Source organism: Canariomyces notabilis, assembly GCF_033297395.1.
Source record: "Canariomyces notabilis strain CBS 508.74 unplaced genomic scaffold N656scaffold_8, whole genome shotgun sequence".
Classification (NCBI taxonomy): domain Eukaryota; kingdom Fungi; phylum Ascomycota; class Sordariomycetes; order Sordariales; family Chaetomiaceae; genus Canariomyces; species Canariomyces notabilis.
The window spans coordinates 541,316-564,828 of NW_027041830.1; the positions used below are offsets into that span (position 1 = coordinate 541,316).

The following is a 23,513-nucleotide window of genomic DNA, read 5'->3' on the forward strand; positions in this document are numbered from 1 at the left end:
TGAGGTGATCTCAGGGACTCAGGTAGCTCCCACTTACACCTCAGGAACCTACATTTCACCACCGCAAGCTGATTCCGCCCGCTCTTTCCATCCCCAGGTACGAATTGGATGCTTTCTCTCTGAACCTGAACAATAATTCCATCTCTTCTGTGCGCTGCGATGGACTCCGCCTCAGCTTCTCAGGCCTCTGCCACCGAAAGCGCCGACGCGCCTGTCGCGCCAACCAAGGCGCGCAGCGACAGCATCTCGCAACAGTCGGACGACTCGCAAACCGCCGCCGAGTGTGTTTCCCCAGCCATGCATTGACTGCGCAATTGGAAAGATGCTCAATGTTCCTCTCTAGGTTCATTCGTAGTCAAATGCAGCTCGAAGCCGATGCGCGCGAAGCCCTGCCATATGTGAGACATCTCAAACCGACATGACGACTCCTGCTAAGTCCTACTTTAGAGCATTGAGAACTGCACAAAACCCCTGGGCCCTCTTCGCCAGAGTGTTTTTGCATGCCTAACCTGCAAACCGCCACCCGCGAACCCTTCAGAACCGTATGATGGCGCCGGCGTGTGCTATGCGTGCTCGATCCAGTGCCATGGCGACCACACGCTCGTCGAGATCTTCACCAAGCGAAACTTCACGTGCGATTGCGGCACCACGCGCTACCCCGAGTCCAGCCCCTGCAACCTGCGCATCAACCCAAAGACGAATACCAAAGGAGGCGTTCACTCGGAAGAGCCCGATCCGAATAACAAGTACAACCAGAATTTCCGGAATCGGTTCTGTGGTTGCGAATGCGATTACGATCCCTTCCAACAAAAGGGGACCATGTTCCAGTGTCTTGGCTTGGGAACGCATGAGACGGGCGGTTGTGGCGAGGATTGGTGGCATCCTGGGTGTGTCGTTGGCCTAGGTCCAGGGTGGTACGAGAAGATGGGATGGGGGACAACAAAAGTCAAAGCCGAAGACAAGGGTATCGAGACCAATGGAACTCTCGAGACCATCGCAGAGGACGACGAGGCGCCGTCAAGGGACGGCGATGCCGAGGCCGGCGAGTATGAAGATGACATTCCACTTCCACCATGCTTCCCGGCCGAAGACGCCTTTGAAGGCTTTCTCTGTTACAAGTGCGTAGATGCACACCCTTGGATCAAGAGATACGCCAACACCCCGGGGTTCTTGGCGCCCGTCTTTCATAAGCTAAGCGATCATGTCACTTATATTTTTGACGGGACTACTCCTCCGGCCGCCAATGGAGAGGTCAAGAAACGCAAGGCTGAGGACGACGACGAAGCGGACTCACAGGAGGCAAAACGCCAAAAGACTGAAACCGAAACTTCCGGCACTACCGGCACGCCGGTCGAGCATGGTCCCGATGAAAATAAGCCGGCCTCCTGCAAGCTTTTGTCCCTTCCTCCCGCGCCCAGGTACCAGTTCTCCCTCTTCTTTAAAGACAACTTCCGTGAGCACCTCTGCCGTTGCTCGTCATGCTTCCCGCTTCTCGCCCCGCACCCGCAGCTCCTCGAAGAGGAAGAAACGTACGAGCCGCCCGTCTCTGAGGACGGCGGGTCCGAGAACGGGGGCGGGTCGACAGCCGGAAGCGGCGGCAGTCTCTACGACCGGGGCGAGAGCGCCCTGCGCAACGTCGACCGTGTCCGGGCCATCGAGGGCGTCATGGCGTACCAGCATCTCAAGGACAAGCTCATGCCGTTCTTCCAGCAGTTTGCCGAGAGCAAGAAGGCCATCAGCGCCGAGGACATCAAGGAGTACTTTGCTAAGCTGAGGGGTGATGACCAGGCTATTAAAGAGGCTGGGGAGGCGGCGGGTAGGGAGGATCATAGGAAGGAGCAGAGTGGGTACTGAATTTGAGGGTGGTCGATTCTATAACAGTGGAGTTCGGGGCATGGTTGCTGGTGAGGGTCTTCCTGGGTTATGATGACGATACTGGGTTGGGTGTGTATAATAGGGTTCTATGGTCATTCGATTGGGTGCCTCGACGGCTTGGGCGTAATGGATCTCGGAAATGGAAACGGCTTGGGTTTGTGTGCGAGAGACACGGGCCTTGATTTCAAAACCAAGACATGTTCAAATTGGTGCCTACTTTGTCCATCTCGCCCATGTGCCAGCTTGTCTGATAGGTTTAGTAATTATTTGTGATATCAGAGTCCCCAGCTGGAAGCTCTAGTGAAACGTTTGTGAAGTCCGGATTAAGATGACAATACTTCAGTAGCACCATATCCTTGAACCACAAGCCATGGTGTCGCCTTGATGGATCTCAGTCCAATCTTTCCTTGCCATTATCTTTGGATAAGTACGTCCAGTCCAGCGAGGAGGACATGTTGCTAGTCTTCGCTACTACGAAGCGTATCCTCATTCACTGGATCCCATATCATTGCCCCAGTGAATCCCGAGATGTCAATGGCCATATGCTTTGAGTGAAGTCAAGAGGATGGGATGGCAGGTAAGCAAGTATGGTTACGGGTAGGAGTCGGACCGCATGAGGAGTTATGGCGGGAGGAGCCGGAGAACATGGCTTCCGAGGAAAGGAGGGTAGGTATATAGTCAAAGTCTTGCGCAAGGTAAAGCAAGTTAGACTCACCACAGGATTACGGTCCTGTGGCCGAGTGGATATTTCAGCTAACTATGAAATCGTTCTGCACGGTTTCGTAGGGCGGGAGGCCATCGCTTTCGAGTTCTGTTTCGAGGTTCTTTCTAGGACACCTTCAAGTTGCAGCTTGACAAACCCTAGAGGGAAGGCGCCCCTTGAACAGTTTAAGACGATGGCTTTCCCGCCCAGTTTTATGCCACTTTCATTCTTTCTCTTTTTGCCAAGTTGCCCTTGAGGTTTTCTCATGAATCTCATTAGAGATCAACTCAAATCTGCCACGTATACATATACAGATTTCTGCCTGGCATGTACTTCTCATCTACGCTCGCTAGACCCAAGCTGGTTCATCGGATCAGGATAAGACTCAAAGCAAATCAGTCAATCAGCCACTTATTACTTCGGCAAGTAGCAATCATTCATCTAGGTATAGTGACAACGGAAGATTCAATTCGACCCTGCGTCTAGAAGCCATTGACGAGAGCAGCGTGAGAAGAGCAGCAAAAGCATATATGACGGGCGGCTACACACATCACAGGTCACAACTGAATGTAGGACGTCATGGCTTTGGTTTAAAACCTCAACTCTTGATGGTTTACACGGATATCATGGAACATAAATCTACAGCCAATTTCTCTCTGTATCAACGCCATGCCCTAAAAACACCTTAGACTCCAACGTCATGCATCATGCACGCATAAACCCGTAGAGACCCTCATTAATAAAACAGTGTCAACCAGAAACCCAACCCGACATGAGAGAATCCTTCAAAGGCCAGACGACCCGGTGCTGCTCGCAGCGCTCGACGGTCTCGGCGGCGGAACAGGCACGTGAACTGGCAACATGACGTTCCCGCTATCCTCCCTCTGCATAGGCAGCCCGCCCATCATTACGCTCTGCGAAAGCCCCGGCGCAGACGGTACCTCGGGCGGCACCTTCCCGTCCTCTCCCACAGCAGCGGCAGCACCATCCCCACCACCACCACCACCACCGCCGCCGGCCGTCACAAGCTCCCTCAACTCAGCAGCCTCCGCCGCCTCCGCCGCCGCAGCCGCAGCCGCAGCAATCTGCTGTTCCGCAGCGAGCTGCTGCAGCTCCTCAAGCCTTTTCTTCTCCGCCACATCCACCAAATCATCATCATCACTCCAATACGGATCATCGTCAGGCAGATGTGGCATAGCAAGGCGCTTCCAGAATCTTAGCTCCTGGCGCACCGCCCTTGACCGGACGCGGCGGTCCCATCTATCAGGGTCGGCGTCGTAGTTGGCACGGAACCGGCGCAAGAGCTCGTTGGCTGTACCCGCGCGCGCCTGCATCTCCCAGATCTGCTCGCGCAGCCGGCAGTTCTCGGCCCGCGCCTCAGCCAGCTGCGCCCGGTAGCTGCGGTGCCATGCTGATACGTCGGCTACGTGGCGGGACTTGTACTCGTGGAATTGCTTCAGCATGGTGGAGAGCACCGAGGCGTATTGGGAGAGCAGGGCGGCGTTGGCGTCGCGGCTGAATTTGGCTTTTTCGAGGGACTCGGAGAGGACGGAGATCAGTGTGTCGAGGTTGGCGTCTTGGGCTGTGGGTTTGTGGGAATATGTTAGGGTAGGGTTTTTACTATTTATTGTTTTTTCTTGTGAGGAATAGGGGCCGTGGACAAACCCTTGAGCTCGTCGGCGGCCGAATTGATCAGCTCCTCGTTACCGAGTGCATGCGTCCTCGCGAGGCTGCGCACTCGGCCGACGCCGGAAATGACCTCCTCTAGGGTGCGCTGGTTTTCGGCAAGCTGTCGGCTCAGCTCCTCCACCATGCCATAGATGTAGTTGAGCTCGGCTTGGTGGGCGGCCGGGGTGGGCAAGCCGACCATGCCCGGCACGGTGCCGCCGTTGATGCCATTCATGGCGCGAGCTGCGACTGCAGCGTTGGCTGCTGCTGATGTGGGTGTCAAAGCTTTTGTAGTTGCTGTTTGTAGCTGTTGCTGCTGTGGTGTCGATAGCAGCGGATGCGACGAAGACGACGTTGATGACGGGACTGGGTTGCAGTTGCAGCTGTGGGTCGCGACTCGCGAGTGGATGACGGAAAGTTTAAAACAGAAACGGAGCCCCACAAAGTCCAAGGCCCAGAGCTCGAGTCGACTTACACTACAAAGGCCGGGGCCAAAAGTCTTTCCACACTCAAGATAGCGCACAAGCTACACAGTAGATCTTTTCGATTCGTGACGCGAAATCGCACGGTGTTTCAGATGTAGTTGGCTCGCTGAACATAGCTGCAACGCTAAGCTTATCGTGGCACTCAAGAACGCTGAGACCACTCGCAGTGACCTGTAGGGGTTCTATAAGTGTTCAAGTAGTTAAAGAACGGAGCACTGTGTAATCCGTGCGCGCGCATTATCTGGAGTGCGGAAAGACTTCAATTGGCCCGGGCCTTCGTACAAATGCTTCAAAAGTTGCGAACAATTTTGTGGCTCTGTTTCAGGTCGTTCCCCTACATATTTCTCGTCCTAGTCTTGCGCTCTCAGAACTATCTCGGAGCCAAGTTCAGTCGCTAAGTTAGTTTGCCTTTCCTCGTCCAAAGAACCGCGATTTGGATTTTTTGGAGAAATCAACAATACGGAGTACCGGGGTTAGGGTTGGAATATAATAGGATCCATTGGCATTCTTTCAGCGGTCCAAGCTCTCGCTTCATTCACATCTCGACTCCATTGAGGGCAGGACTTATCGATGGAGTCCGCCTGGAAGAGCACAGTACATGACCGAGACGACTTTACATTCAGGTTCTTTTCATGGTTGCGCCCGAATGGTGAAATTCCTTAGATACTTTGGAGGAGCTCCTGCGTGCGCTCACTCAACCTCCACTGTACCTACTCGGTACCTGCCCGTTTGTACATGGGTAACTTTCCCGCCCTAGCTTTAAAGAAGTTCAGAGCTAGCAGAGACTAAACTTAAGGGACAGACAACTCGGGCCTCGTCATTTGGCACCAAGTTCAACTCAACCATTAGGATTACAGGGCCATCATGTCGACGCCAACACCCGGCAAGCACCCTCTGTCGCAGCAGGGTAGGACGCCGTCACAAGCTCAGCATGGCGCCGCAGCGACTCCCCCAGTCTCAACACCCTTCTCGGTAGCCCAGGCTGCCATATCTCCCCATGGCCCACGGTCCTCGCCGCAGCAAGTTAAGAAATCACCCGCTACCGCGACCGTAGGCGGCCATCCGTCAAGCGCTGCTGTAAACTTCGACACGCCCTCTGTTGACGCCGCTCTAAACGCCCTGCACATGGGCCCGGGCTTGGACTTGGGCATCCGGGCGCTGGGGACTCTCGGTAGGGCCAGTGAAGACGAGAGGGCGAAGCGCCTGGACGATGTTATCAGCATCCTCAGTGTATGACCACGTTGAAAACCTAATGTCTCGGGCACTAGCTAACATCCGTCAGCGGAGCAAGGGCTTGATCAGCGAGGCCGGTTTGGAGAGACTGGCAAAGCGACTTGAACTCGAGTTTATCTGGGAAAGGTCTATGGACAACAGCAACAACAGAACCCTCATTGTAGCGGGTTCGGCTCTCGAGCTTCTTATCGAATTCTCCAGCGATATCGTGCAATCCGTCTCTCTAAACTTTCCGGACTCAGCCGAAATCGTAAACAAGCACGCTAAAGCAGCCGCTGAGATATTGTTCAACGACCTCCGGCTAGGCGAACACCAAAGTCCTCTGACCAAATCACTCGAGAGTTTCACGGCCAACTTCGAGCGACTCGCTGCGCTAGACAAGCTGAGCATCAATCCCGGACTTAACCTGTACGAGGCTGTAGCCGGCGTCTACGAGAGCTTGAATCGCCTTTATGCGTGGGAGCTCCAAAAGGCTCGCGAGGACCCTTCTCTGGCCGGGATGGATGATGGGGATCTCGAGAATTTTGTCACCTGTCTGAAGAGCGGGAAGCCCTTAATGAACGCCCGTGGCCGGGTGGGCATGAGCTTCGAATACTGGAAAGAGAAGAGACGCTACCCAGCACAGAGCACAGATCCGGCTGGAGGCGAGCAGATGAGGACTTGGAACATGATGATCGACTGTGCACCTCTCGTTGATGTCTCCGTTGGCCCGGTCCGCATTTCGGACAAGTGGATCGGCGCAGATGTTGAGAAACCGGCTCTCCCCGACGAGCTGCGCACAGGTGACCCCATCATCGACTGGCTTGAGCCGGAGAGTACATTCATTCCTGCACCAGACCAGCCAAAGGTTGATCCGATGGATTCCGGGGCACCACTCCTCGGACCCCGGCTCCCAGAGGTCGTATTTCGCGCCACATTCGATCCTCCAGTCCCCCTTCCTATAACCGTCTGGGATCAGATTCAGCAGTTAGGGTGCGGGCTAGGCGGTGCGTTCAACGGGAATTCCTTCGACGGGCTTCTGGTGCCTCACCCGCCAGGCAAATTCCATGATGCTACCGAACCGAGGGTTATCAGGTGCACCAAGAAGACGGCATTCGTCCCGATTGGCGACACGAAAGTGTTGCTGAAGGACCAGACCAACACGCTCCAAGTCGACAAGGCCTCCTGGAGTAGGACTCTAGCTGAGGTGACCTTTTCGCACCCGCAGCAGCTGGTCGCCATGCTGCCCTACCTGCGACAGTACGTATTCCTTGCCACGGTGCTGGAGAACAGCTTCACGGACCGGTCGGATCCGGGTGCCCAAAACGGCGGCGGTGGGAAGCAGCCGTCATCATCATCAGTCCAAACGGCTAGTACGGAAACCACCCAGACGGCGTATGAAGCCTTTATGGGAGGCGGCGCTGCCACGGACAAGGAGCCGCCGCTGAAGCTCGACGTGACCTTGTCGGGCCTCGAAGTGCCCCGCCTGTCGGCGAGCTTCCCGTTTCGGGACCGTGTTGCCAATATTGTGGTGGAGATCCGCGAGGGCGGCCGCGTCCATGTGGAGGATCAGAACGTGCTGGACGAGAGCAACCTGGTGGCGCCCAAGGGACGGCAGAGGCGGGTGGAGGACATTGCCATGGTCTTGGAGCACTTCGAGGACCTGGGCAAGATGGCCGAGTTTATTAGGACGAGATGGGCGTGACCCACGAGTCGACGACTGAAGTTGTTGGATAGCTGTTCAAAGGTATGTATCGTTCAATTGATTGGTTGTGGCCCAGTCAAAGTCACTGGTAGGAAGCTAGTAAGCTAAAAGGGTTGCGAAGCAACCACTGCGGCAACACCCATTGGTCTGAGTTACGAGATACATCCACACTCATGTAAGGTTTTCTAGACAATTCAGGCGCCAAACACGGCCCCTCACTCCAACCCAAACTTGAGCTTCACCAAGAACGCGACATACAGACATAGTGGTTTGAAAAACTCCCACCACCAGCCCACCCAAACATCCCAAGCAGCCTACTAGCCAGCCACATTCTCTTCCCATATACCCTCGCCTCCCTCGCCCACTGATCCAGGCTCTTCTCTCCCTCCTGCACCTTGGCTAAGGCCAAGCAATGACGGGCCGCCTGCTCGGTGGCGAGAGCGAAATGGGGCCTAAAGGCCGCGAGCGTCTCACCGACCAGGATCACCTTGCCGTCGCACAAGACAGGCGCCTGGCAGAGCGCGTCGTGGACCTTAGTGACGAAGACGGCCGTCTGGTGCGTCGCCGAGATGAGCTCGGCGAGCGGGCCGGCCATGTGCGGGAGGGTGTTGGCGACCTGCCGGTTCCATACCTCCGGGCGGACCAGGCCGGCGGGCATGGTATTGCCATGCAGGCGGTTGTGGATATCGGTTAGGATTTCGGCCATGGCTGGCGAGGCTTCGTCCACGTTGCTGTACCATACCCAGTTGATCAGGCGGGTACCGGGGGTGAAGGAGGGCGTGTCAGGGGGGATGTTGTAGCTTTTTGTTGGTTAGTATCATCACCATGGCTGGGAGAGAGCTAGCTAGGGGGTGGCGTACCTACCTAACTATGTAGCTCTTTTTGAGGAAGCTAAGGGTAAATTGGTTTTCAAAGTATGTATTCTCCAGCAGGGTCCTGACGGTTGAACGTCCACCATAGGCACCGATCACCAAATCGGCCGTCATTGTATCCTCCTTTCCATCACCCTGGTCGACAAACGTGGCCGACACGACCTGTTTATCGCGGTCATACTCCAGCCTCGTAACCCGCTGCCCAGTGTAGTACTGCACTCGGCCCTCGCCCTCCTCCCTGGCCGAAGGCGGGTTGGGAACGGCATCGGATGCCATGCCGTCAAAGTTGGCCCGGAGAATACGGTACAGCAGACCCCAGCTCGTCTGGTTACGGCCGGCGCTTTTGAGGAGCCGCTTAGTCTCGGGTTGCTTACGGAACGCAAGGCGAACCGTCATGGGCGGCGTACAGCTCTGTACGCCCGTCTTGTCGTACTTGGTCAGGAATTCCTCGACAGCGGGTCCGATGGCGATGCCCGCTTGGTGGCTGCCACGGATCGGGTTGGGATCCTGTTCGAGAATGACAACGTCGGTGCCGCGTCTTTTGAAATATACACCGTGCATCAGGCCAGCGAGAGAGCCACCGACCTGGCGTGGATGACGGATCAGCAACTGTGAGTGAGCGGTAGAGTCTAGGGTACCAAGGTAGGTAGTAATTCCGGTCGGTTTCAAACTTACAATGATGACAGATTTTGGGCCGATGGTCATTCTAGTCTTGGATACAAGGAAAACAACTTGAAGGAAGATGGTAGATGGGCTCACAGACTAAGCCCGAGGTACTACTAGGAGTGTGGCTGATGGGAATGGAAGTCACCAGAGCAGTGAGGCTGAAGACATGACAATGTGAAAGGGGGAAAGGGGTCACGGTAGGGAACTTGCAAGCGTTCATGTTGACTTTGTTGAGACTTCAGAACTGGGCGCTGACTCAGAGTGTCTACATACATGATATACGTGTACTGCACATGACCCTGGCTTGCTCGGTCAGCAAGATGAAGTCAGGTCCAAGACTATCTCCTGCAGCCTTCAGTCCCGTCACCAACTGACAGTGCCTCTCGTTGGCTGCGCTTATGATGTACGGCAAGTGAATATGGCCTGAGATATGGCGACGTTGGCAGGGGCCTTGCCACTTTGCAGAGCAACTTGGAATACCTTAAGGGGGTGTTCGACGTAGGTAGATAATATACTACCAACCAACCTTACCTACCTACCTTATCTTTGATATCGAATGTATGTTAGATTTTGCCTTGGCTTGTTGGCCTCTGTGTTTCCATCCTGTTTATCCTTCTTATATCCGGAAGGGTAATATGGGATGGACCAGTGAAGAGGAAGCGCGTTGGTCCTTGCCTGGGCACCTGCCGGAATTTATCATGAGTTGGTCGAACTGAACGCAACTCTCCCGTCCCTATCTGAATCTCACATGTACTAGATTATCCGCGGACGACGCCTCAAACCACCGGTCCACAGCTGCATTGACTAGTGTGTTGGCCCTTGGATTTCAATGAAGTCGACCAACCACGCAAGTTCGCCGCTAGAACGGAGTTTGACACGCCGGCGGCGTTGACGCCACGAACAAGCATGGCCGTTCAGGACTTGATGGCAGCGACTAGCAGTTAATACATCAATGTGGCGCATTGCTGTAGATGCTGTATTGTACATACAGGTGCAGTTGAAAGCTCGATATTGTATGTGGGTACTCAAGGTGAGGCAGCTCGCATAAGGTAGGCACTTTCTCTTGCGAATACTAGGTACATCATGATTCCATGTAAGGTACTGTAAGGATTCCGGTATTTCGAATGCCACAGGGAGGCTATCATGATCCTCATGGGCCACTACTAGTATACCTTAAGCAGAAAGGTGGTTCCAAGTTCCAACCTTGAGAACCAGGTTGTAAATGCAATCCAAAAAGTTTACCTGCCTATACTCCTAGCTGAGGAACTCCACGAGTCCACTTGATTCGTCTTCTCTAAGCCAACTTGAACTTATCGATCGATCCCTATGAGATCATTTACCATTCACCATGGTTGGCCGTCTGAATGAGGCAGGTAATCACTATCTGGCGACTCTTGTGGCTTGCAATTCCATGAATTGCAATCATCATGATTGTTATCATTCTACGTGTCTAGTGCAAAGTGGTCACCATGAAGAATGGGTTCCATTCCCTCTACGCCGGGGACTTGCTTCTACACGTTGACTCTTGCTTTATATACATTTGAGCGGCACTATCAACATACCTAGTTGGGCGCAAAATCCAGGGACATCTAGATCGCATAATGTATCGGATTCCCCTACAAAGACTGCTAGTCGTCCTATAAGAGTCGCTTACCTAACTTTAAGATGTAAGCTGGGAGAGAGTAGTGCACGGATATCAGGCGCACCCCGAGACCACTGCACTGCATGGCTTGATAGGTTCATATGATTGGGGTGTGAGGGAACTATCACAGCTGAGATCGTGGTGCTTGTTGCTTCTGCCTTCACTTCGTATCCCGATTCCCGACTGGTTCGGAGCACAGCCCGAAATGGGTTTCCTTCGTGGTGTACGGCAGTAGCTGACTTAGGATAGGTACTGTACAGAGTACAAACAGACGTTACTTTCCATTGTGTTGGCTATTAATCTTTACAGAGCGCTGGTTACCCTACCATGCGGTGCAATGCAATGCAGTGCTCGGGCAATGGAATAGCATGCATTTTCCGGGGCGTAGCAACATAAGGTAGTCGCCCTACTGCCGGAGACTAGAAAGTACATACATAGTGTACATGATTACAGTACTGGACTCCATACATTCAGGATCGCCGGCTTGCTGATGCCGAGATAATAGTGTACTATAGCGTAAAACTCATGGAGGTCGAAGGACCATTTGGAGTGCTTTCTGGCAAGGAAACCCAGAGAAGGCTGAGGGCGCGCGTGCCACTATCGTGAACAATACAGTACACTGTATGGTCTAACTTCTTGCGGGGAAGCGGGGCACACTGCAAGTATCGTGAAGAACTCGGTTTGCTTGGATGCTTGGTGTCCAGTCAGTTCAGGACGGAGAAGGCTTCATGTAACAAACGTGAGGGTATGCGTGCGCGGTGCGCAAAGCTTGACCACAACACAAAGAAAGACGCGTGCAGTCTGAAGTGGGGGACTTGATAAGACCGGTTTCTTTGACGCGTGGTGTAGCAAAAAGAAAAAAGATTTCGATTCTTTTGAGCCGATCTCTTCCCGATTTTCTCCACCATAGCGGCTCTGTCAACACGGGAGAGTCAAGGTTCAGGGGATCAGAGGCGAAGACCCAAGGGTTTAGGACGTGGTTAGTGTGCGCGGAAGGTCGCGTCTTCACTGGTCGTCCTGTGAGTCCTAGTCCTGTGCCGGATCGTCGAGATCTGCTAGCCCCGTAGTGGCGCCGTGGAGGAGGGGAAGAAGGACCTGCGACGCCTTGTTGAAGAGAGGGGTTGGCGGGTCCGCGGAGGGTGGAAAAAGCCGATGGGTGGAGTGTTGACGAGGCCAGGCGGAAAAGGGGAAAGCGGAATGGAGCATGAAATTGTAATTTTCTTTCTGATTTTTGCATTGCGCGTATTTCCCAAATTTCGGCGCGATCATGTATTTGCTTTCCCGATTTGTGCGGCAGAAAGGGAAAGGGTCCCGATGCCCTGCTATTCTTTTTAGTCCGCATTGTTGTTTGTTTTGACGGGTTTGGTCCAAAGTAAACAAAACAAACGCTGGGGGATCGAATTTGACTTGCAGCCTGCTGCTATAGCAAGCTCTATTTCAGCATCTGAAGACAGCTGGGCCGCGACCTTAGGCCAGTTTCGCCTTTTGGCCAAGCGGCGTTGACGGGCGTTTTGTGTCAGCACCTGGAGTCTTTTATTTTTGGGCTCTTTGTGGTTTGGCATGTGGAATGAACAAAGGCACAATGGAGGTAAAACAACGTTCCAACCCCAACCCCGACGGAGCGGTGTGAATCTAGCACATCTTGCATATCCCCATGCCCCCAACGCCTGCCACTGACCCCTGCAATTTATTGGTTCGGGATTTGGCTCGAGGATTCACTTGACCCGGCTCCATGGATGCTTCCAAGTTTCTTTGGCTACCACTGGCATCTTGAAGGCACAAATTCACCGCTCCGGCCTCATGAACCCACTCTAGGCGAGCGATTGTGTCTGAACTTCTGAAGCGGTGAGACAGGTGTGTATTGTAATTACTAGAAGATATAATTCGTTACAGTCGGACCATCCATCATCTACGGAGTATACATCCATACAATACCCATATTGTACTGCTGGACAAGCAGAGAAAGTTCGCTCAATGAGTTAGCATAATAAACAGATCGCAGTGCTCATCTACCATGTATTAATAGCATCCATGATGGCATTATCCCCCAGATTAAAGACAATTACAGTGCTGATGGTGGCCGTGGTTCATGTCTCATCCGTTCTGGGGAACATGGATGAACGGACGGAGGATCGAGAGATGCAGGATGAGCCGCACAAGCCACCCTGGTCCGACCGGTGGGGAGGCCTGTTACGCTAACGCCAGGCACGACAGGGACCCCTTTCAACGCGTCCCTGGACGCGCAGTGTAACGCGTGAAATGCGACCAAGTAAACAAGGAACGTCCCATCTCTTATGTGTCTTGCCACTTGATCGCCTCGTTGAACACCCCTTCTAGCCTGTATGCTGAACATCAACATCTGCATCTTGTTCAAACACTCAGCAACAGCTCTCTTCTGAGTGCTCACAAGCCAAACAGTCCCTTAGGCCTCAGCGCATAGCTAGGCTCATCATTGCGTCAATCCCTGCTGATCGCGTCGCAAACCGGCATCCTGGTTATCGCACTTTTCCCCGCGCCTTGCCGCAAGACGCTTGGTCCGATATCACTGTCATCGTTGTCAACCTCAGACCTTCAACACAATCGTCTCTTATCCATCTTTGCAACACCGCCAACTGCCAGTTGGATCTGCTTGCATGGCGACAGTCGGCTAATAAAGGAGGAGAAGGAGTGCTGGAGAGCAGGCAGTCGCGATCCAGCTGCAGGATGCCTTACCCGCACCTGACCTGATTTGACGAGAACCTGACCTGACGTGTCCACGCGCCCATCGAATCTTGAAGAATCTGTCCAAGGCAAGAGCGAGCTTCTGCCAGCAAAACGCCCTCTTTCAACCTCGGATCTCACGCACATGCTCTCATCTTGGGGCATCGGCTGTCTTCGTCTTTCGAACACGGACCGCAACACTCTTGACAGTGCACGGTACGCTTTGCTGTTGCACTAGCCAGCATTTTGACTTTGCGCTTGGCCCGTTGCCGCTCCGAGAGCTGCACTGTTTGGATCCATCAGTTTCCGATAAACTGTCGTTCGGGTCCTGACTTTCAATCACTTACTCTGTTCTGGACGCCACGACGGTACCGGCTTTCATACGCCTCCCGACTGCGCTGCCGTACTGGTACCCGGAGCATCATCGGACTCTCTTTGCTCAGTAGACGTTGAGGACGGAAACGTTAGAGGGATAACCTCGTTGAGTTTTTTCTGGTTGCAGAGGTTGCGGGTCTGGGAGTGAGTCGAAGTCGCACTCTTGCGGCTGTGAACGGGTGTCGGCGATGTCATACTCATCCGGAAGCGGGGGCACACTTACCCTGCCCTCGCCCACACACGTCCACCATGTCGATGTTAGCTCGGCTGTTCGATCGTTGCGACGCTCTCTTTCACGTTCGCCTTCTAAATTCAGGTTATCTGGCGCCGCATCTCCCACTCCGGCTACCTCTTCCATCTTCCGCCTCTCGCCTACCCCGTCATCAACGGTGCAGTTTGAGCGGCCAGCTTCCACTCCAATCCCGGTGACACCGGCGGCTCCGCCGGCAGCTATTTCCCTTTCCCAAGCTTCTTTTTCGGCACCGCAGCTTCCCGCAAACACTGTCACTCCATCTCTCAGGCCAAACATCAAGCTTTCAGTGCGTTCCACACGGTCGAAGCCATTGACCAGGCCGCTCTCGCGCTCGCGCTTATCTCCAAAGAGCCCGCTGAAGCGCGTCTTTGGCCCTGCGCCTGATTCTGGTAACCCTATTCCCCAATCTATCCCCGATTTCGAGGCGCGTGGACAAGAAAACGCGAGCTTCGAGGACCACCCCATCGCGCTAAGCCCCTCGTCGCGTCGCAATCTCGAGAGGCCAGCGCGTCACTCTGTGCACCTCGACATATCAGGATCCTCTAAAAACGGCATCGCCAAATTTTTCGAGACTAACGACCCATTTCCGGCAATGTCCGTAAGCCCGCTCAAGCGGAGCGACGTAACCATGACCTTGGGTCAGTCAAACCGCGGCAGCCCGGTCGCGAAGCGTCGGAGCCTGCACGGGATCTCCAGTCTCGGGGGTGACTCAGATTCTCTCGATCAAGATCCTGCGTCTACCCAGGGATTTGACATTCATGAGGACTCGATTCACGAGTACCAATTGACGGGCTCAGACCCATCCAGCTCTGAGGACCAGCTTGCATCTCCTACTCCATCTGCCCTGCCAAAGCGGTCGTCGTCGCTGAGGAAGAGTACCTTGCAGCAGCGACATGTCGAAAATCGATCATCTTTGGGCCGCCGCACCGGCGAGAAGCAGCTGGCACAACTTACCAACGAGGCTTCTACGCCTGCCCGGAACAGGCCCCGTTTGGCGCTGGATCAATATCTCCCGCCCGAGGAGCGTGGAAGCCCCTTTGTGCAAGCCCCGTTGGCGAAACCGGCGGCTCAGCCAGTGCAGCGCCCTCATCCGCTGTCGCGGTCACTGACCCAGGCCTCATTGACCCTGTCCTCGTCGGGATCGAGCGTGATGGACGAGTCTCCAACCCATGTTCCTGTTCAGAGGCCGCGGGTTCCGCCCATCTTTGCCAAATCGTTGCCCCATGGACCTCGTCCCGCCCTAGCTGGCGAGTTCGTGGAGACACCAGAATACAAGCAAGCAAAGCCGTTTCAGGCCGCCTTCATGTCGACGGGCCTAGTGTCCAAGATGAACCGCAATCCAGATCTCGGTCCGTCCAATCACCCTGGTGTTAGCGCTGTTGCCATGCCGGACACGCCCTGCAAAAAGCAATCCTACAACGCCAGCACTTACCCGCCCAAGCATACCAGTGGTGGACGGCATTCGCGGGTTTCTTTGGGGAGCCCTTCGTCGCCTTTCAGTTCCGTAGCTGCTCCCGCGGCTGAGAAATTGTTTGGGACTCAGAACAAATCCGGCGGTCTTTTCTTCCAGCAGATCCGCTCCGGCCACACCCGGAAGGCTAGTGTGCTGAGCATCGATGGGGATGAACTCGTCGGATCCCAGGACGATCTCCCTCCGACTCCTACCAAGAATCTGTTCTTCAAATCGATTCCGGCGTCTTCTCAGGGCGGCCAGGCAACCAATGGCTCGCGTGCCTTTGTATTGGGCAGCGAAGCTGCTGCAACTGATCCTCAGTCTGGACCCGTGCAGGGTTCCTCGACCAACGATGAGCAGGGAGGGGCTCAGCAGCTCAGCGATGCTGCCGCTCGTCCTTCTACTCCCTACTCCACCGGCTCGCCGTCCCTGGGCTTTTCAATTTCTTCCCTGGCTGGCAACCGTCCACACAATGCGGCATTTGCCACTCCTGCCCCGACCAGAGTTTCGCCCGCTTTCTGCGCTACGGTCAGCAATGTAGGCAAGCAGTATGTCGAGACCGACTCCGCCGCCGTAGCGAGTCCTTTGAAGAATGAGAATCTGTCGCCTCACACGCCTCAAGATGCGGCCGACGAGCCGATGGGCCCGCCCAACCCCGGCTCCCTGTCGTTTTCCAACGCGCAGGTAGCGAGTGCCAAACAAAGCCGGCCGCCTGCGACTCCTACCACATCCCATGCCCGGCATTCGTTTCTTAGCTTCGCCGAGCGCCGGCTGAGCATCACGCCTCAGAATGGACATGGTCCAGGCGATGTTGACGAGTCATTGTTGAACCGGTTTGACAAGGCGGAAGCCATTGGCAAAGGAGAGTTCTCTCAGGTGTATCGCGTTGTCAAGTCGTCGGAGCCTAGCTCGCTCATGACAGTCTTCTCGATGACCCCACGGACCCCTTCAAGCCCGGAAAATACCGGAGCAGTGTATGCCGTCAAGAAGCTCAAGGTGCCCTTCCACAGCGCCAAGGCGCGTGAGGCGAAGCTTCAGGAGGTGGCGATTTTGCAAGCGCTCAGCAATTCTAGCAAGGTTGTGCAGTTCATTGACGCCTGGGAGTACCACGGCCATCTCTACATTCAGACGGAGTACTGCGCCGAGGGCAGCCTTGACCGATTTCTGGGGAAAGTTGGACAGACCGGCCGCTTGGACGACTTCAGAATCTGGAAAATACTCTTGGAGACGGCTCAGGTGAGTTTGAACAATCGAGATTCCATAGGTCGTTCCGGCGTTTGCTAACTTGCTCGGTAGGGATTGGCCGCGATTCACAGTGCCGGCTTCATCCACCTTGACCTCAAGCCCGCCAATATTTTCATCACCTCTGATGGTTATCTCAAGATTGGTGACTTTGGTATGGCGACTCGCTGGCCAGCCGCCAAGGGCATCGAAGGCGAGGGAGACCGTGAATACATCGGCCCGGAGATTCTCCTTGGACAGTACGACAAGCCTGCCGACATTTTCGCTCTTGGCTTGATCATTCTCGAGATTGCCTGCAACGTGTTCCTCCCGGACAACGGTCCGGTTTGGCAGGCGCTGCGGAACGCTGACATGAGCATCGTTCCCACCCTCACCTGCGGCGAAGCCGGTGCTCTCGTCCGCGATGCCAACGGCGTACCCATTGGACACGAGGCCAACATCTCTGCTGCATCGGATGACCACGAAATTGACGTTGCAATGGATGCAAAGCGTTGCAGCTCGTCTCCCTTCGAAGCGAAGACGCACGATGCCAGCAACCTCTTTGGTGCGCAGAAACGAGCCGAGTTGCAACACCCTCCGTCCTTCATGCTGGACCCTAAGGATCCTCATTCTCTGGACAACATTGTCATGTGGATGATCCAGCCGAATCCTGCAAATCGTCCTACCGCCGAGCAGCTGCTGGCATCGGAGCCAGTGACGTGGATCTCGAGCCGCCGGGTTGCTGGCGCTGTCACGTATGAGGGGAACTGGGGTCCGCAGAGTGGTCCATCCGAGTTCGACACCGAAATGACGGATGCTTGAGTCTCGAGCTCCTCATCCTCAGCAATCTGGGAGCATCAATCTCTGCTCTTGTATGTCTATATGGCTCATAGTGCTGGATATGTCGCAACTTCGTGGAGCGACATGACCAGGAGCATATGTCTGTTTACAATGTTGTATTGGTCAGCTATTGTGGCTGGATATCCGCTAAGGATGGTATATCGGGGCCATATGGGATCCACTGGTGGGAAGGCGGATACGTGGGCTGGGCGGCTCATGAGCTTGGGTGACGCGCCGTTCTGGTTCTCGGGCTCCATGACAAGGTTTCCGGGCATGACGGCATGCTCGACTCGGCGAGACTATAGAATGATCCCTACGCGCCTGAACGGTGCTGCATTTTATGCACAGTTATGGGTTACATTCCAGTGTCCTCTGACCTAGGGACGCATTCCAGCTTAGGCTGACAGCGTTTGGCCCCGACTCTACAAAGGATTTCGGGCAACAGCATCTCTTTTGTGTTTTTTTTTCTTTTGTCAAAAAGGCGGCGGACTGAAAAAAGTGAGACTCGGGCTTTGCCGAGTCGCAACATATCACCACCCCACAGCGGGGTTGGCAGACGTTTGTTCGGGGCTGAATGGAAAACGGCGTTGGCGGGCTTCTCGTGCGTTCCAAACGAGGATATGCTCCGGTTTACGAGACGGTTGGGTCGTAGGACCGGTCTTGCTTCGGCAAGGACTCTACGGACCCTGACTGGTCTCAGTTGGAACATTTGTATTACCTGAGCGGGGGCAGCGGTTTCGCATCCATCATGTGTATAGACTATTGCAAGGGACTCATGGGTTGGTTGGCATTGCTGGCAGGCTTTCACGGGATCGGATCAGTCTTGTCTTGTCCTTTTTCGGGGACGGCGGCGGCGGTACTATTCGGCGCTCTGCATCGTCAACAAAAACATCATTCGAACTTGGGTGACGAGGGAATGGTGGTGACGGGCAGGCTATCACGACGATCACGACGGCTATGACACGACTTAGAAGGACCACGAGACCTTGTGTGTATTGTACAACGTTGTACGGAGTACTGGACTCTTAAAGATAATTAGCTTTTCCTTTGTCGATGGAGATGGGGGGCGGTGTTTGTAGGAGTGGAAGGAAGGAGGGGTGTATTACATTGCAGAGCTTGAGGTAGTCAGCTCAACATCAGCACAATATAACTAGCTTTACTTGCTATGTCTATTTGTCCGAAATGAGTTTGTGACTGTATAGGTCGCAATTGTGTTATGATTCAATTTTTAGAGGGAACAACGCTGGGCCGGTGAATCGCAAACAAGTAGTGTAGCTACCCAGTACCCAGTACTACCTAGGCATACACGGTCAAAACATAACTGACCTTCAGCCATGCCTGAGATTCAGGACTTCCCTCAATCAATCCATCCGTCTATCCCTATCCCATAGCACCGGAGCGAACCTAACCCAAGATACATACATACAAACCACAGACCACTAACAGATAGATAGTTACAATGGAGAAAGGGAAAACAAATCACTCAAACCGACCCGCACCAAACAGGCCCCCGACAGCGCGCACCCGGCCCTCGGCGCCCTTGAACTTGCGCTCTTCTCTTCGGCGCTCCTTTTCGGCCACGGCCGCGCGCCGCTCGCTCTCGCGCGCGAGGTAGCTGATCCCGGAGCGCTTGCCGGCCGGTTTCTTGACAACACTAACACTGTTGGTGTTACCGGTGGAAGTGCTGGAAGTGCTGGAGGTGGAGAGCAACGAGTTTGTTGTTGCGCGGCGGAGGAGGGCGGGGACTTTGAATCCACTGTTGCTGCCCGTGCTTGTGGTGGTGCTGGTGGTGCTGGTGGTGGCGAAGGCGAGTTTGGTTGAGGAAGAGGTGGAGGAGGATGAGGAGTTGCGTTTGAGTGTTATTCTGTCGACGATGGGTCCTGTTGGACGACGCCTTGCACCATGCGCATGCTGAAAGGAGGGGTTGTGGTTCTCTTTGTTGCTTGAGATGATGTTGTGGCCCTCGTCCTCGTCTTCGTCCTCGCTGGAAGTGGCCAGGTCGGTCGCCGGGATGATGGAGGACGAGTTGAGCGGCTCGTCGAGCAGGTTGGACAGCGATTCCCGGATCTCGCTGAGGTTGGACGGCTTCTTCTTGCCTTCCTTGGCAGCGGTGCGGCGCGGATTACTGGCCGGCTGGCTGGCGGGAACGATGCTGTCCTTGCCAGTGGCGGCTGCTGGTGGAGGTTGCGTGTTCTGGCTCTCTGCGCTGGCGGGTACCGGTGCCGGCGGGGCAAGGATAAAATCCATGTCGTCGTCACTGCCGTGGTCCTCAATGGTCCGGAGGAAGGCCTGGTTGCGCGGGTTCTCGGCAACCTTGCTGATGCGCTCGTCGGCTAGCAAGGCGCGCTGCATCTTGGCGAACTGGCGTCGCTTCATGCGGCGGCGGGCTTCGCCGCCGTCGTCCGAGTCGGAGAGGTCATCCCAGTTTCCAGCGCGCTTGCGGCGGAGCATGCCCGTCGTGATGTCGTGGAAAAGCTTCTCGACTTGCTTTTCGTCCGCGGCGCGTTCCCGATCGCTATGGGGGATTAGCAAATGTAGGCGCAACATTAGCAAGGCGCTGAACTTACGCGTAAAAGGCAGCGAGTTTTCTCTCATCGACTTCATTGTTCCTCGTCTCGTCATCAATTATCTCCTTTATTGAATGATCGTCGTCATCACTGCTGTCTTCGCCGTCCGCACCACCCAGTCCGGCATATTCATCCTCCGACTCCTCGGCTTGCTCCTCGATCATCTCACGGGCCTTGCTCTTCTTCTTGTCAAACGCCTTGTTTTGCTTCTTCTCCTTCAGCGCAGCCTCTCTCATGGCGGCGAAAGCATTGCTAGTAACGGTGCCGAAACCAAACTCGTCGGTCTCGAGATCCTCCATGTCGTCATCTTCATAACCGGGAGCGACGCGGTGACTGGGCGATGCGGGGACTAAATCAGCCTTGCGCTTTAGCTTGCCGGTCCGCCGCAACAACGGAGACTCGGTCTGGTCTGCATCAGCTTGGGTCTGGGCGACCGGGACGGTGGCGACGGTGGAAACTGGAGCTTCAACGAAGCGCTGACGAAGAGGGGAAAAGTTCTGGAACCCGGGATCTTGAGTTGGCTCGATGAGCTCAGACGTTTGAGTGGCGTTCTGCTTCTCCTCGAGGAACGTGTCAAACCCATGCATTTGGGATTGCGAGAAGCGGAGTTGGACGCCCTGAGTCTCAGGTTCTTGTGTTTCCCGTGCTGCTGACGGCTGGCTGTCAAGAATCATGTCCTCGGCGGCCTCCTGAGCAGTCTGCGAGAAATTGGAATCAGGGAAGGAGTTCACGTCGAAAGTAGGCCTCGGGTGCAGGGGAGAATCTGCAGGCGCCGTTCCCATCTGACTGTCATCCATGGTTCCGGCGAAGATCTGGGTGAGCCCGAGACCAGCAGGACCTGCAACAGGGAGGCCTGGAATAAAAGTCTTCGTGGCAGATCGCAGAATGGAGGTAGGAACGCTGGGAGACTCGGGATTGCGGACTGATGGCGATTTGGGGTGATTGCCTTTCGGTTGAGGAGTGGCCTTGACTAAGGGCCCAACCTCATCTTCTTCGTCGTCAGAGAGAATGATGGCCTGCTTCCGGACTATGCGCCGTGCTTGTTTCGAGGCAATTATCTCGTCTTCATCCGACTCCTGCTCACCGGCTTGTTCCTCGGTATCCTCTGTCTGGGATTCGTTTGCGCTCTCGGCAGCATCATCGATCATGACGCCGGCTGCATCAGCCTCTCCTTCCTCCCCCTCCTCGCCTTCAACCTCACCTTCATCCTCCTCTTCAGAACCAGACAACTCAATGTCCGCTGCCTCTTCCTGATCCCCACCAAGATACTCCTCGTCATCACTATCATCATCCCAGGCCAACGGATCAGCCTCCTCCCCGGCCTCCTTCCTCGCCTTCCGATCTTTCTTCGCGTCCTCGCGCTCCTTGCGCATAATCTCCTCGGCCTCCTTGCGTGCCCGCTCGACAATGTCTTCGACCTGCTGCATTTCCTTTTCCCGCTCCTCGGCAGTCTGCACGTGGATGCCCTTGGCGCGGAGCATTTCCAGGTGCCTGTCCCTCTCGAGCTTCGCCTGCGCGCGGGCGCGCTGCAGAAGGTTGGCCTGCAGCTCTCCAACCGTCATGACGCGCTCTTGATGCTGCTTCTTTTGCTTGCTGCTCGGGGCTGTGGCCTTCTTCTCCGGATCGTCCAGCTGGGCCAGCTTGCGGAGCGCTTGCAGCGGGCGAGGTTCCTGGGCCTGCTTGATTGGGACGCGCTCGAAAATGGCGTCGAGTTTGCTCCTTCGGGTGGGCTGGATCTGAAGGTCTTCGTCGTCATCGTCTAGTGAAAGGGATAGTGTGGCTGTGTTGGCTTGGACGGGAGGTAGTTTCACGCGGAGGTTTCGCTTTACGCGTGGGAGCTGTTCTTTTGGCTTGGGCTCCTCAAGGTCGGCGGCAGTTGCTTTGCCCTTGCCCTTGTCGAGCTTCTTGCGGCTGACAGCTGATCTAAATGCCTCTTCCAAGGTGGGAAAGTCGTCTTCATCCTCTTCCAGAGTCGTGCTGATCGGTGCATGGGGAGCAACTGCAGTGGATTCTACATCCTTTCCAAAAAGCGGCGGCGAGCTAGGCGGAGTCTCGGCCTCCTTCATCCCGGCATCGCTATGATGAGCAGACCCCGGTGTTGGCGGCCGACTTGAGCTCGTAGGCGCCGGCTTGTCGGCTGGCGCCGCTGAACCCTCTGGCTTAAAGTTGAAGCGCTCGAAAAGCGTGGCCTTGGTAATCTTCTTCTTGACCTTTGCTTCATGTGCAAGCTGCAAACTTCGGGTCAACCGCTGTGTCTCGCGGTTCATCTCCTCGAGAGCCCGCTTGCTGGCCTTGCGGGCGGGACGCGTCGCCCCAACCTCCTGTGTGAGCTTCCGTCCCCCCTCGTCGTCCGTGATGTCGTCGTCATCTTCATCACTGATATTGAGACCATCGCCGCGGTGACAGGCGGCTTTCTGGCGCTCGGCGTTCTTGCGAGCCTCTTCTGCTTCCCTAGCGAGGCGCTCCTGGCGCTTCTTCGCAACAAGGGCAAGGAACCGTGGATTTCTTGTCAACGCGGCCGGGCTAGTCTGCGCGTCCTCCTCAGACGGGAATTGAGGCTTTGATGGCGAGACAAATAGTCCGGGAGACTGTGGCGTGTTCTTTTCTGGCGAGACAAAAAGATCAGGTGAAGACGGTGCCTCCCGGGGTTGGGTCTCAGGGGTTGAACTGCGTCGGTTGCGAGGCATTAGTTTCCTCGGCCTAGCCGTCACCACCTCCTCGTCCTCGTCGTTGTCGTTATCGTCCTTCCGGTTGTCAACCGAAGGCAAGTCATGGCCGTTCCTTGGCGGGCTCTTTCGGGGTGAGTTCACGTCATGCTCTTCTTCAGACTCTGATTCTTGCATTGGGTTGCCCCGTACTCGCATTCTAGACGCGATTTTCCCGCGCGGCCGGAGGATCTCATCGTCTTCGGAGCTGCTGGCAGAGAGGCCATCAAATGGGTTATGAGTTGAGGTGCGTGTCGCGGTGGGCGTCGCGCTGCCGGAGCGGCGCGAAGCGGGAGAGGAACCTCGTGATGAGGCCATTGTGCTCTCAAATCAAGAGCTTCTGACTAGAAATTGCTTATGTAGAATTTTGTGCTAAAAACATGTTAACAAAGCTCCCGAACTTGTTTTCTTGTCTAAGAAAATGGGTTGAAGCTGGAGGGTAATGTGGTGCCATGTGTATGTACAGTAAGTGCCAGGGTTACGGGTTGTATTAGTGGAGAAAACGCGCTGAGCGACGCGTTTTACTTTTGGCTGATAATTGGAGCTCTGCCCCACGCGCGACACCCCTGTC

General features: G+C 55.1%; 7 protein-coding genes across 7 annotated transcripts; 3 read left to right on the forward strand and 4 right to left on the reverse strand.

Moving 5' to 3' along the window:
• The first annotated feature begins 9 nt into the window (after positions 1-9).
• N656DRAFT_730024 (uncharacterized protein) lies at positions 10-2,154 on the forward strand. The gene is made up of 2 exons (XM_064812619.1): positions 10-398; positions 448-2,154. The coding sequence occupies exons 1-2, from the start codon at positions 330-332 to the stop codon at positions 1,852-1,854; spliced, it is 1,476 nt and encodes a 491-aa protein (XP_064671086.1). The 5' UTR covers positions 10-329; the 3' UTR covers positions 1,855-2,154.
• A 1,021-nt stretch (positions 2,155-3,175) lies between these two features.
• On the reverse strand, positions 3,176-4,623 carry N656DRAFT_836423 (uncharacterized protein). Its single transcript, XM_064818778.1, has 3 exons — positions 4,244-4,623; positions 3,741-4,160; positions 3,176-3,663 (listed from the first exon to the last, which is right to left on the reverse strand). The coding sequence occupies exons 1-3, from the start codon at positions 4,479-4,481 to the stop codon at positions 3,617-3,619; spliced, it is 705 nt and encodes a 234-aa protein (XP_064671087.1). The 5' UTR covers positions 4,482-4,623; the 3' UTR covers positions 3,176-3,616.
• A 972-nt stretch (positions 4,624-5,595) lies between these two features.
• Positions 5,596-7,648, forward strand: N656DRAFT_707381 (uncharacterized protein; the record flags this gene model as incomplete). The annotated part of the gene is made up of 2 exons (XM_064811430.1): positions 5,596-5,961; positions 6,014-7,648. The coding sequence occupies 2 exons, from the start codon at positions 5,596-5,598 to the stop codon at positions 7,646-7,648; spliced, it is 2,001 nt and encodes a 666-aa protein (XP_064671088.1).
• Positions 7,649-7,711: 63 nt separating this feature from the next.
• Positions 7,712-9,225, reverse strand: N656DRAFT_844430 (FAD/NAD(P)-binding domain-containing protein; the record flags this gene model as incomplete). Its single annotated transcript, XM_064819144.1, has 3 exons — positions 7,712-8,448; positions 8,513-9,105; positions 9,196-9,225. 3 exons carry the CDS (start codon positions 9,223-9,225, stop codon positions 7,887-7,889), a joined length of 1,185 nt encoding a protein of 394 aa, XP_064671089.1. The 3' UTR covers positions 7,712-7,886.
• Positions 9,226-11,383: 2,158 nt separating this feature from the next.
• On the reverse strand, positions 11,384-12,530 carry N656DRAFT_624964 (uncharacterized protein). Its single transcript, XM_064810346.1, has one exon. It carries the CDS (start codon positions 12,168-12,170, stop codon positions 11,538-11,540), a length of 633 nt encoding a protein of 210 aa, XP_064671090.1. The 5' UTR covers positions 12,171-12,530; the 3' UTR covers positions 11,384-11,537.
• Positions 12,531-14,091: 1,561 nt separating this feature from the next.
• N656DRAFT_797389 (kinase-like protein) lies at positions 14,092-17,652 on the forward strand (the record flags this gene model as incomplete). The annotated part of the gene is made up of 2 exons (XM_064817631.1): positions 14,092-16,845; positions 16,906-17,652. The coding sequence occupies 2 exons, from the start codon at positions 14,092-14,094 to the stop codon at positions 17,650-17,652; spliced, it is 3,501 nt and encodes a 1,166-aa protein (XP_064671091.1).
• A 1,195-nt stretch (positions 17,653-18,847) lies between these two features.
• N656DRAFT_844432 (uncharacterized protein) lies at positions 18,848-23,418 on the reverse strand. The gene is made up of 2 exons (XM_064819145.1): positions 20,238-23,418; positions 18,848-20,185 (listed from the first exon to the last, which is right to left on the reverse strand). The coding sequence occupies exons 1-2, from the start codon at positions 23,258-23,260 to the stop codon at positions 19,150-19,152; spliced, it is 4,059 nt and encodes a 1,352-aa protein (XP_064671092.1). The 5' UTR covers positions 23,261-23,418; the 3' UTR covers positions 18,848-19,149.
• Between the last annotated feature and the right edge of the window lie 95 nt (positions 23,419-23,513).

What these genes read in the sequence shown, in the direction of transcription:
- N656DRAFT_730024 (XM_064812619.1), top strand. Translation starts at nt 330, where the DNA reads ATGTTCCTCTCTAGGTTCATTCGTAGTCAAATGCAGCTCGAAGCCGAT. An exon ending in CGCGCGAAGCCCTGCCATAT is followed by an intron (nt 399 to 447) that starts GTGAGACATCTC and finishes GTCCTACTTTAG; the next exon opens with AGCATTGAGAACTGCACAAA.
- N656DRAFT_836423 (XM_064818778.1), bottom strand. Translation starts at nt 4,481, where the DNA reads ATGAATGGCATCAACGGCGGCACCGTGCCGGGCATGGTCGGCTTGCCC. An exon ending in GGCCGCCGACGAGCTCAAGG is followed by an intron (nt 4,161 to 4,243) that starts GTTTGTCCACGG and finishes ACAAACCCACAG; the next exon opens with CCCAAGACGCCAACCTCGAC. An exon ending in TGACGATGATCCGTATTGGA is followed by an intron (nt 3,664 to 3,740) that starts GTGATGATGATG and finishes GCGGAACAGCAG; the next exon opens with ATTGCTGCGGCTGCGGCTGC.
- N656DRAFT_624964 (XM_064810346.1), bottom strand. Translation starts at nt 12,170, where the DNA reads ATGCGGACTAAAAAGAATAGCAGGGCATCGGGACCCTTTCCCTTTCTG.
- N656DRAFT_844432 (XM_064819145.1), bottom strand. Translation starts at nt 23,260, where the DNA reads ATGGCCTCATCACGAGGTTCCTCTCCCGCTTCGCGCCGCTCCGGCAGC. An exon ending in AAACTCGCTGCCTTTTACGC is followed by an intron (nt 20,186 to 20,237) that starts GTAAGTTCAGCG and finishes AATCCCCCATAG; the next exon opens with CGATCGGGAACGCGCCGCGG.